The 13,242-nt window shown below is 35.0% G+C and overlaps 1 protein-coding gene across 1 annotated transcript in view; it reads left to right on the plus strand.

Annotated features, from left to right (window-relative positions):
• Nucleotides 1–12,998, plus strand: part of Bmt2 (base methyltransferase of 25S rRNA 2 homolog) — a gene marked incomplete at its 5' end in the record, with an annotated part of 65,243 nt that extends 52,245 nt beyond the window's left edge. Inside the window, one exon of the mRNA XM_010603670.1 lies at nt 11,579–12,998. Coding sequence (XP_010601972.1) covers nt 11,579–12,208 — 630 coding nt within the window. The remainder of the gene's footprint in view (nt 1–11,578) is intronic.
• Between the last annotated feature and the right edge of the window lie 244 nt (nt 12,999–13,242).

Below are 13,242 nucleotides of genomic sequence, written 5' to 3' on the forward strand. Positions count from 1 at the left end.
GTATTAAAATCAGATTTTTAATAGTTGTAGAACCCTGTGAGTAATTTGAAAACAAAATGAGAACACTTACTATTCTAGCCAGTATGAAATAATAGAGGCCACATTTTTTCCACTTTACCTCACTTTACCCTTAAAGCAACCAAAAGTACACAAAATATATAAAACAATTTACATCACATTATACATCAGGTAATAAAGGACAGTGATCTTTAGCAGTGGAAAATAAATAATATGAGTCCTGCAGTTGCACGGTGTATTGCCTTTTGAAAGTTTCCAAGTGTGGCGCAGAAGGAGGAACCCAAGCAGAGCCGAGCTGACTCCCTGAATTGTACAGATGGAGTGGAGCTCCTAGAGTCCTAAGAGATTAAGACAGCTCCAGTTTAAAAGACCGAATACCAGAAATGAAAAAGCTGCACCAAGGAAAAACTCCAAAACAATCCCCCTTGTATACTCAGTTGAATACTGATTAGCAGACAGCTATACAAAAACTGAGTAAGATTATAGAAAAATACATTTACAAGCTAAGGAGCAACAAAGATGGTCAGTAAATTAATGGAAGTCAGGCAGAAGGCATAGAACATATTCTTCACAGCCATCAAAAGGAAGCAATTCTCTAGATCTTAATCTTGAACTTCCAGGGAGAACTGAGAGACAGTACATTTTTATTGTTTAAGCCACCCAGCTCACTGTACTCTTGCTACAGTAGCCCTATCAAAACTAATACAACCATTTAAACAATGATAGTATAGAGAACATTTTATAATATAGGTAAAGCTAAACTGTATGTCACTACAAACAGTGGAATGCACTGTTTTAGAGTTCTTATTCTATATGTGAACATTATAATACAGTATGAAGGTAGACTGTGGAAAGTCAAAGATATAAATTCCGAAGCAAACACTAAAGTAATCATTGATAGCCAACAAAAGAGATTAAAATGAACAATTCAATTAATGAAAAGGAATGGAAGAAAGAGTAGACTGAACAATGAACAGATAAAACAGATTATAGATTATACCTGAGCATATTAGTACTCACAGATGCCCCAGTTAAAAGGCAGAGATTGAGGGAAAAAAGAGCCCTTCACCCTGATACACAAATATACAAATAGCTTTCTTCTCTCCATCTTACTTTTAATCTAGTATAGCTATATTAAAATGAAAGTAGATTTCAGAGCTCAGGAGAAAGGTAGTCATTCCATAATTATAAGAGGGTCCAGAACATCAGTCAAATAAAACTCACAATGGAAATGGAGAATCCTATTTTAAATATTCTTAACCTCTTTATTGCTACTATAACGACACCACTGAGTGGGTAAATTTTAAACAATAAAGGTCTACTTGGTTCACTCTAAAATCTGAGAAGTCCAAAATCAAAGAGCTACATCTGCTGAGGTCCTTCATGCTGCCACCCTAACACAGTGGTAGGACAGTAAAGCATGTGCGAGACGGAAAGGTAGGGCCCAAACATACCCTTCTTCTAGGAGCCTGCTCCCTCAGTAACTCACCCTCTTCCACAGTGATAGCCTTCATTACTGCTTAAACATCCCAATTCTTAATATTGTTGCAGTAAAAATTTCAACATGTTGTTGAAAGGACATTTAGATCTGAACAGAAATCAAGATAAAAACATAAGTCGGTACATGTAGGATGCCACTGAAGTCATTAAAGTAATACTAAGGGGACAATTTGCAACACTAAACACCACTACTAGAAAATAAGAAAACATTGATATCAACTTTTGCACAAGGGTGGGGCATCTTAAAGGTAAAATAAGAGAAAATAATAAAGCTCACAGCAGAAATCAGGGGAAGTAAAAAATGTTCAGAAAAACGAGGAAAATCAATAAAAAGAAAAGCTAGTTCATGGATAACTTTCGTAGTATTGAAAACCTCAAACCAGATTACTGGGAAATAAGCCAAAGGAATTAATATCATTACAGATTTTACCAGTATTAAAAAGATAATATTGTAAATAACTTTACAACTGGAAATTCCACAACCTAAATATGAGGGGAAACTTCCTTGAAAGACACCCCTGCTGCCACTCAAGGTACTGTTCTTACATTTGGAAAAATATATACTTGAATAGGCCTGAATCTATTAAAGAATTTTGAAATTGCAGTTAAGAATGTTCCCACAAAGAATATTCCAGGAACAATGGGCTTTACTGTTAAAAACTACCAACTAATTAAGGAGGAAATAGTGCTACTCATATACTCTTCCATAAAACTGAAATAGGTGGAATACTTCTCAAGTCCTTCTGTGAAGCTATTAGTGTGGTCTTAAAACCATGTAAAGCCAGCCTGAGAAAAACTACAGACCAGTATCTCTCGTAAATGTAGGTGCAGATGTTCTAAAAGAATTTTAACAAGTTGAAGTCATTATTTTTAAAAAGAATAATACATTATGATAAACACCCTGGTTTATTCCAGGAGTGAAAGGTTGGGTTAATGTTCAAAAAACAGTGTCTTCACTGTGTTAGGGCACAAAAAGAAAAGGTCATGTGATCATCTCAATAGGCACAGAAAAAAAATTGACAGTAATCTGACAAGATTTAACATTATTTCTTAACGAAAACTCTAAGACATCCTGGTAAAGGGGATCTGAAAAACCTACAGCTGCTATCATTCTATCAAAGAAAAATGCTGTTTTCCATAAGAACTATAATTAGAACAAGATAAGTTGCCTTTCACTTCTGTTCAGCATTTACTAGAATATCTAAAAAATGTAATTAAACAAAAAGAAATAAAAGGAATTCAGATTTAAAAGGAAGAGGTAAAAACCTCACCACTGACATTGATTACCTATTAATTATTCCTTGCACTCTACGAAGAAGCTATAGAAGTAATAGGAAAATTTAGAAAGATTGCTAAAAGATCAGTATGCAGGGATCAATTGAGGTGTGTATACATACTAGCACAAATTGAAATTAACATCACCATTTACAATACCATAAAAAATATGAAATATTTCTTGTGGGGCCATGCCAAAGTGAAGAGGTATACTGTATTTATTGGTGGAGAAACTCAATATTGATCTCATGTCAGTTTTTTTCAGTTACTCTATAGATTTGCTACATACTGATAAAACATTATTTTTAGTAGGTATTGTTAAGTGAAAACAAAAGAAATATCATAGAATATTTACATGTTATACATGTGAAAAAGGACTTGAATCTAGAATATAGAGAAAATCAGAATTCCACAATAAGAAAACCATTTTTAGAAATGTGAAGCAATCCAACTTTTTAAGTGGGCAAAGGATTTGAACAAACTTTAATATCTTCTTTCCAAAGAAGATAATCAGATGGTAAATAAATACATAAACAGAAAATAAACAGCATTAGTCATTAAATAAAAATTAAGACCACATATACCACTACATACCTAGTCTAATTAGTAGAATTAAAAAGACTAACTCTCCCAAGAGTTGATGAGGATTTGAAAGAAGTGCAACTTTACATACTCAGATGGGAATGTAGAAACTATATAACTATATATTGAATATAACTATATAACTATATGTTGAAAGTTGAGTCATTTCTTTTAGAGTTAAATATACATTTACTATTTATCCAGCTATTCCTCCCCTGGCCATTTAACTGAGATAAATGGTTTGTCCATTGAAACTTGAAGAAGAATATTCTTAATACCTTGAGTTGTAATTGCCACATACTAGAATCAACCCATAAATAAGTATATGGAAAACCACTATAACAAAATGGGACACCATTCAGAAATAAAAAATAAAATACTAATACCAGCAAAAATTACATGAATTTCAAAATGATTGGGCCAACTGAAATATGGGCAAAATAAAGTGTATATTCTGTATCCCATTTATATAAAATTTTAGAAAATGCAAACTATCCTATAATAATAGAAATTGCATGAATGTTGTCTGGTGGCAAGTATGTGGGGCTGTTGGATTTAATTATTAACTTGGTATCGCAGTAGTTTCACATGTACAAAAGCCGAAAGTTATCAAAGAATATACATTAAATATGCTTTTCTGTCACTTGTTTCAATAAAGCTATATTTAAAAAAACAATGGAAGTAGAAAAAATATGATGAATTCCCCTAGTAGACAGTCCAGATGATAAAAGTGACCAGCTTGTCTACCTATCTGGGTGAATGAGAGACTGAAATATTTTTTAGTATATATCACTGTTAGTAAATAATGCTGCGTAATAAAGATAACAAATTTTTAGCTAACTTTAAAAATGGCTTCTGTATTAGCTCCCTTTCACTGTAACAGAATACTTGAGATGAGTCAACTTAGAAAAGTTTTATTTTGGTTCAGTTTTAATGGTTTCAGTTTATGACTGATGAGCTCCTTTGCTTTTGGGCCTGTGCAAAACAGCTCAGTGAAGGAGGAGTGCATAGCACAGCAAACCTATTCACATGACGGCCAGGATGATGCAAAGGGATGAGGGGACCAGGTCCCACAGTTCTCTTCCAGGATGCACCCCAGAGACCTGAAGACCCCAATCCTGAGAGGACCACTGTGGGAAATAAGCCTTTACCACTTGGACCATTGGGGCACACTTAGGGTCCAAAATATCTCACTTTCCTATTCATTATTCTTTGGAAAGTTTTATTTTATTTTATTTTATTCCCATTAAGTTTATTGGTACATTTAAAGCAAACAATACAGTTACATTTATCATTGGGATCTTGTACCTTTACACAATATGTCTTGGTTCTTATTTTTTCCCCATACCCCTGCCCTCCCTTCAGCCCCTTCACCCTTCCCTATTTACAAAGACTTTATTTCCATTTTTTCCTTTTCTCACATTTTTTTCTTTTCCCTTTTATTTCCTTTCCCCTCCTCTTCCCACTTCTCCTTTACCATTTTCTGCCTATTTCATACTATCAATCATACCATTTGAACCTTATTTTCACTTTTAGTTTTTCACACCAGAGAAACTATTCAGTATTTACTCAGATGTGTCCTGTTTCACTTGAGTATAGCCTCAATGTTCATCCGTTTAGCTATAAATGTCTCCAGTTTCTCATTCTTTATGACTAAGTAGTACTCCATTTTCTAGAAAAACGACATCTTCCTTATCCATCCTCCAGTTGATGGGCATTTGGATTGTTTCCAAGTTTTAGCTATTACAAAATGTGCCACTATAAAGATGGGTGCACATATATCACTGTGGTATGATTCTTTTCTTTTGGAAAGATACCCAGCAGAGGGATGGTTGGGTCAAATGCGACCTCTAGTCCCAGCTCTTTAAGGCATCTCCATATTGATTTCCATAGTGGTTGCACCAGTCTGCACTCCCACCAACAATGGAGAAGGATTCCTTTCTCCCCACAACACAGCCAACATTTGTTATTGTGTGATTTCTTGATAGCAGCCATTCTTCCTGGGGTGAGGTGGAATCTCAGTGTTGTTTTCATCTGCATCTCTTAAATGACCAGTGATGTGGAACATTTTTTCATATATTTTATTTGCTGCTTTTACTTCTTTGTCTAAGAATTGTCTGTTCATTTCAAATGCCCATTTTTGAATCAGGTGTTTGTATTTGGGGGTGTCTGATTTTTTTGAGTTCTTTATATATTCTAGATGGCAGTCCTTTGTCTGAGGAGTAGCTGATAAAAATTTTTTCCTACATTATAGGTTGTCTCTTAGCTCTATTGGTGATTTCTGTTGCGCTGTAAAAACTCTAATACAGTGACATCCTAGTTATTGATTATTTGTGCAAATTGTCGTGACGCTGAGGATTTGTTCATAAAGTTTTTTCTTATGCCAGTGTCAAGAGTTTGACCTAATTTATTTTCCAGTAAATTTAGTGTTTTTGTTTTGATATTTAGATCTTTAATCCACTTGGATTTTAGTTTAGTGTATGGTGAAAGATAGGGATCTAGTTTTAGTCTTTGGCAAGATGAAAGCCAGTTTTTCCAACACCATTTATTAAAGTCTATCTTTCTTCCAGTGAGGATGGTTAGTTTCTTTGTCAAAGATGAGGTAGCTGAGTATGTCTGGTGTTGTTTCTGCATCTTTTAATCTATTCCACTGATCCTTGGGTCTGTTTCTTTGCCAGTACTATGCTGTTTTATCTCAGTGGCTTTGTAATATAGTTTCAAATTGGGAAGTGTAATACTCCCTGCCCTGTCTCTGTTACCCAGAATGGCTTTTACTAGGTCTCTTCTGGTTCCAAATGAAATTTTGAATTGTTTTCTCAAGTTCTGTGAAATGTACTATTGGGATTTTAATTGGGATTGTATTGAATCTGTATAGCAGTTTTGGAAGTATGGCCATTTTCACTATGTTGCAAGGGATATCTTTCCATTTTCTTAAATCCTCTTTGATCTCTTTTTTCAGAGTGCTGTAATTGTCCATGTAGAAGTCTTTTGTCTCCTTTGTTAGACTGATTCCTAGACATTTCTTCATTTTGGATGTTATTGTGAAAGGAATTGTTTCCCTAATTTCTCTCTCAGTGAGTCTGTTATTTTATACAAGAAGGCTATTGATTTTTAAGTATTGACCTTGTATCCAACTACTGTATCAAATCTGTTAAGTCTAGAAGTCTTTTGCAGAGTTTTTTTGGATCTTCTATGTAGAATATCATATCACTGGCAAACAGTGACAGTTTACATTCTTCCTTTCCTAACTTTATTCCTTTTATTTCTTTCTCTTGTCTAATTGTTCTGTCTAATGTTTCTAGACTGTATTGAACAGGACTGGTGATAGTGGACATCCTTGTCTTGTTCCTGATTTTAGCATGAAGGTTTTAGTATGTTATTGGCTGTTGGTTTTTCATAGATGGCTTATATTAAGTTGAGATAAAGACCATCTATTCCAGTTTTCTGTAGGGTTTTTATGATGAATGGGTGTTAAATTTTGTCGATGCTTTTTCTGCATCTTTTGAGATGATCATATGGTTTTTGTTTTTGACTGTTAATATAGTGTATTACATTTATTGATTTACGTATGTTGAACCATCTTTGCATCCCTGGGATAAATCTGACTTGATCAGGGTGTATGATCTTAATTATCTTCTGTATTCTGTTTACCATTATCTTATTGAGGATTTTTGCATCTGTGTTCATTAGGGAGAATGGCCTGTAGTTCTCTTTTTTGATTGGATCTTTCCCTGGTTTTGGAATCAAAGTAATACTTGCTTCCAAGAATGAATTTGGAAATATTGTTTATCTTTGAGTTTCACTGAAGAGTTTCAAAAGTAGTGGCGATAATTCTGCTCTAAATATCTTGTAGAATTCAGCAGTGAAGCCATCAGAACCAGGGCTTTTCTTTATTGGTAATGTTTTAATTATATTTTCAATTTTCCTGAGTGTAATTGGGATGTTTAGACTTTTTAATATCTCTTCGTTCAACTTTGGAAGTTCATCTGTATCTAGGAATCTGTCCATTTCTTCTGTATTTTCCATTTTATTAGAGTACAGGTTCTCAAAGCAGGAATTGATGATCCTCTGGATTTCTGGTGGATCTGTTCTGACTTTACCTTTTTCATTCCTAATTGCATGAATCTGATACTTTTCTTTCTTTCTTTTTTTTTTTTTGATAAGGTTGGCTAAGGATTTATTGATTTTATTTATTGTTTTGAAAAACCAACTCTTCGATTTATTGATTTTTTTTATATTGTTTTCTTAGTCTCCATTGCATTAATTTCCGCTCTGATCTTTATAATTTCCTCCCTTGTATGAGCTTTCAGCTCGTCTTGCTCTTCTTTTTCTAGGAGCTTAAGGTTAAGCATTAGGTTGTTTATTTGAGCTCGCTCTGTTTCCCTACTATGGGTATTTACTGTTATGAATTTCCCTTGTAGAACTGCTTTCATTGTGTCCCATAAACTCCTGTATTTTGTATTGGCATTATTATCATTTATAATTTTAGAAACTGTCTAATTTCTTTACTTTCCTCTGTGACCCAGTGGTTGTTCAGCAGGGCGTTATATTATGATTTTGTGTGTTGGAACACTCTATAGACTTCTACTAAGTCCATTAATTCTAAGGCTTGTTTCAGTTCTGTTGTTTCATCATTGACTTTTTTGTCTAGATGATCTGTCTGTCTGTGTCAGTGGAGTATTTTGGTCCACCATTACAATTGTATTAGTGCTTATTTGGTTTTTTATGTCCATTACTATTTGTTTTGCATAGTTGGGGGCATTAGTATTCGGTGCATATATAGTTATCCCTTTACAAAGATATAGTGGCCTTGTCGCTCTTAATTAGTTTTGGTTTGAAATCTACTCTATGGGCAAGTAAGATAGCTTCCTGCCCCTACTTTTTCCAGCTTCTGTTGCATGGAGAACTTTTTTCCATCCGTTTACTCTCAGTCTATGAATTTTTTTGTGGATTAAGTGGATTTCTTATATATAGCATATTGGATTTTGCTTCTTAGTTCATTCTGCCAGCCTATTTATTTTATTGGTGACTTGAGGCCATTAACATTGATGGCTATAACTGTTATGTATTGACTTTTCATTGTCATTTTATTTTCCTGTTGTTTCTTTTATTTTTCATTTTTCCCTCTCTCCCTTTAATTTCTTGCCTTTCCTGGTGTATTTGCTGTGTTGGCCTTTATGGAGTTGTGGCCTTCATTTTCTTTTTCCAGGATATTGTTTAGAAATATTTGGAGTGCCAGTTTGGTGTTCATGAGATTTCTCAGGTGTTCTTTGTCCTGGAAGTATCTTACTTCCCCATCCATTTTGAAAGAGAGTTTTTTGCAGGATACATCAGTGTAGGTTGGAGGTTGTTTTCTTTTAGGATTTGAAGTACCTCACTCCAGGCTCTCCTTGACTTGAGGGTTTGTGTTGAAAAGTCTGTTGTGATTCTGATGGCCTTTCCTTTGCATGTGACTTGTTTCTTTTCTCTAACTGCTTGTAATATTTTGTTCTTTTGTTGGGTTGGGGATCTTGATTATCATATGTCTAGATGTAGATTTTTTTTTTTATCATGGCTATTTGGAGTCCTATATGCTTCACTTATCTGAATGTCAAATTCTTCCCCTCTGTTTGGGAAGTTTTCTATCACTAATTCTGTGAACAGTTTTGTTTTTTTTTTTAAATGTCATTTGTACTTTCTCCGACTTCATGGATTCCTGTCAGTCTTATATTATTCTACTTTGCATTATCTGAGAGTTGTTGGATTGATTTCTCATGATCCCTTACTGTTTTTAAGAGAGTTCTCTTTTCATGGTCACTGACCACAGTCCTATTTTCTTTATCTGAAATTCACATTCCTTCATCCTGCTGTGAATGCTTTCTATAGAGTTTTTAATCTCCTGGATATCTGTTTGAATCTGTTTCAGGGATTCCATTTCTTTCCTGTGCTGGGCTTTCATGATTGCCATCATGGTCCTGATTTCCATCATGGTCCTGAGCTCATCTATTTTTTTTATCAGTTTCTGGTCTAGAATTTCCAATCATTTCTTTCATTTTGCTCACCATCTCTGTAGTTACCTGGGAAATTACTTGTTTTGAATTTTTCTAGAGCCATATTTGTCTGTTTTGTTACTTTCTGTGCTGTTTGTTCAGGTTGTCCAGATGGTTGACTGTCAGACTTTTCCACCTCATTTCCCCCAGAGTTTACCTTTGGTGAGGTACAAGTCTGTGCTTGTGCCTTGCTTAAATTTTTTTTATTATTATTGTTGGTACTGTCTTTATTTTAATTCCTGGGTTAATATTTTGATCTTCTAGATATAGCTGATCTTTAGGTTTTGAATCTCTAATGACTCTGAGGCAGTCTCATTTCCATTATTCCAAGGAGGACAACTGATTAGATCAGTCACAACACCTTAGCCCAAATGACACAATCAGCATCACAATAGCATCAAGCACAGCTTAGAAAATGACAGTTTGTGCTAGTTATTAATCTATCACCTTTAACTGTGTGAATCAAATCAAAATCGAGGATCAGCCCAAAATATGTTTATAGTGAATGAACTCTTCAATATAGCATTCCAGATGGGGATTTAGGAGTTGGGGAGGGAGGGAGAGATAGGATAAAGAGAGTTTATAAGTAAGGTCAGAGGACACAGGAAGATCACACAAACTCTAGGAAGCTTTTGAAAGAAGAGGAGAAGACAACAAAATAAGAACAGAACAAACTAACAGCAATTGGGTGTGTAGAGACTAATCACTTTCCTTTAATACTGGCAATTGAGAGAAGGAAACGAAAAAAATGAGAATTACGATAGGAACAGGAACAAAAAGGGAGAGAAATGAAGATGGGGGAGAAGAAGATTAAAAAAGATAAGGAAAAAAAGATAATGTTTAAAATGATTAAAGATAAGAGAAAAATTACTTTGAAAATAAAAAATACAAATAAAAATAGAGGGTCTCCTTCAAGGTATGTCTGTGTTGACACAGTAGACAGTGTGGGCAGGAGTGTGCAGACCTAAGCTAATTAGTTGCAGCAGCCAGCAGCTGTCCCCTGAGGTTCAGGCTGGTTCCTGGCTTTAGGGCCCAAATTGAGATCGCTGACCACCTGCTGAGTTGAGCTCTGCAAGGTTCTACTGTAGGTTCCAGCTGTCTTTCCCCTGAAGTTAGACCAGATTCTGATGTGAGGTGCTGGTCCCTCCTACGTAACAACTTTGATCGTATGGCGTACCTTCATCACAGAGATTTTCTTTTCCAGTGGGCTTCGGTTTTCATGTAGGAGCCTCAAGAGGTCCTCTTTCTCTTGTTTGCAGGGGTGGGGGTATGGGCACTGCTATCCACTTTGCTGGGCCGAAGGGGCAGGCCTACCAGAGGGTTTCAGCTGCTTCCCAGTTCCTTTGTTGCTCTGTGAGGAAGAGGCAGGCCTGCCCTTATTTTATTTTTTGGTACCCAAATGGAACTCGGGGCCTTGCATTTGCCAAGCAGGTGCTGTGCCATTGAGCTGCACCCCTGGCCCTAGACAGTTTTAATATTCAGCAAGTTACGGAAGCTTTATTTCCTCAGTTGCACTGCTTCTCAGGGTCATTTGAATTTCTTAATTAAATTTGATATGTGATTGTTAAAACCAAGTATTAACTTTTTAATAGAATAAAAGTAGCATTAATATTACTTTTTAAATGGTTAAGGTAAATAGTTAAAGGCCACTTTCATGACCTTAAAATTTTTTGGCATCATTATACTTGTACAAATTTTATAATGCCTCTTTCATTACCTTCTTTGACTTATTTGTTTGTTTGTTTGTTTGTTTTGTGGTACCAGGGATCGAACTCGGGTCCTTGCGCTTGCAAGGCAGGCCACCAAACCGCTGAGCTAAATCCCCGGCTCTTTCACTTCTTTGATTCTTCCTATTTTCTTTTTTTGTTTAGAAGTTGTTTTATATTGACCTATTTTTAGTCATTTTAAGTATTAAAGTGAATGTACATATGATTGAGCTTAGAAATAAAAAATTCCTATAAACTCTTACTTAAAGTTCAAGTAAACACAGTTTTTCCAGATATATATTTGAAATTATTTCCACGTTATATCTATCTTAATTTAGAAGAGAAAGGTCCATAATCAAAGCTGGGATTATATGGAAATGCTGTGAAATGTGAAGTAGTTTGGGTAAAATCTATGTATTAAGGTGAAAGTAATCTTGAAATTCTTAACGTACCTTTTTCTTTCTGCAGAGTGTATATAAATGTGACTTCCTGAACTTACAACTTCAGCAACCACTCCAGCTTGCACAGGATGCTATAGATGCGTTTTTGAAGCAGCTGAAAAACCCTATTGATTCTCTTCCGGGAGAACTTTTCCATGTGGTGGTTTTCTCTCTTCTCCTTTCCTATTTTCCATCACCCTACCAGCGATGGATTTGCTGCAAGAAAGCTCATGAATTGTTAGTGTTAAATGGTTTATTACTTATCATCACACCTGATTCCTCTCATCAGAACCGTCATGCTATGATGATGAAAAGCTGGAAGATTGCTATAGAGTCCCTGGGCTTTAAACGCTTCAAATATTCAAAGTTTTCACACATGCATCTGATGGCATTTAGGAAAACCTCCCTAAAAACTACAAGTGACTTGGTTAGTAGGAACTACCCAGGGATGTTATATATTCCTCAAGATTTCAACAGTATTGAAGATGAGGAATATTCTAACCCTTCCTGCTATGTTCGATCAGATATAGAAGATGAACAACTGGCATACGGTTTCACAGAGCTCCCTGATGCTCCATATGACTCAGATTCTGGAGAAAGTCAAGCTAGTTCTATTCCTTTCTATGAGCTAGAGGATCCCATATTACTTTTAAGTTAATATAAAACCAAAAGGCCCTTTCAGTCCAGACTCCTAAACTAATGGCTTACACTAATCGGAAATACTAACATGAACTCAGTACTTAAAACCTGATTTGCATAGAAGAAATGCAAAGGTTTACAGAGTTTGCTATTTTTTTCTACTTCTGGATTTTAAAATTTATTCTTATATAGAAAGCTTAAAGTTTCATTCAGAATGATTCCTGTCGTAGCAGAAACCACTGTTACTTTAGCATTTCACACTAAGATATAGAAAGGTACCTTTGTTTCTCTTTAGTGCTATTGTGAAAAATGAAGCATAATTTTCTATATATTTTTCTTTTCAGTTCATTGTTGATTTTTAAACCATTGCAATGGTAAGATATGTAGAGAGCTGTAGATGGCACTTTGATGACTCATAAGTTGAATATGATACATAGATTGGTTTAGTTTGTGATGCACTTATCTTTTTTTTTTAAACTCATTTGTTATCTAGTACAGAGAGCTGTTTTCTATTCAATTTTGTGTTATGATCCAGTGTTTCCTGACCTTTGGGAATTGGTGATAAGTCTTCTTCCTTTTTTCCTTCTATTAAGCTCATTTGGCAACATCAGACATCGGGAAAGATAATTCTCCCGAAATAATGATATTTCTCCTCTCATTTCCTTAGCACAGTACAAGAAATACCACTGCCAAAGTGGTATTTTCATAACTTTCTTATTGATTTGGGCCTTGGTGTTCAATATATTTACCCGTGAGAGTTCACTTTTACTTTTTTAAAGTTTGGGTTTCATTTACAAAATTTTCTATTTAAGCAAGGAACAATGTGTAATACTCAATACTGACTGAAAACACGTTTGTGAAAGGATTTGCACTTGTACAAGAGTTGATGTTGTATTGAGACCAACTTTGATAGGGTCCCTGCCTTTCCACTAAGGAGGTGCTGCACTACAAGTTTGGAATTAAATAGAAAAATTTAAAAGTAATCCTCTGTTTAAAAATCTCATAAAATGGTTTTGACCTTGTAGCCTAATTTCTTTCTAAACCCTAGCAGAA

Source organism: Fukomys damarensis, unplaced genomic scaffold (assembly GCF_012274545.1).
Source record: "Fukomys damarensis isolate Sample0158 unplaced genomic scaffold, DMR_v1.0_HiC HiC_scaffold_4, whole genome shotgun sequence".
Lineage (NCBI taxonomy): Eukaryota > Metazoa > Chordata > Mammalia > Rodentia > Bathyergidae > Fukomys > Fukomys damarensis.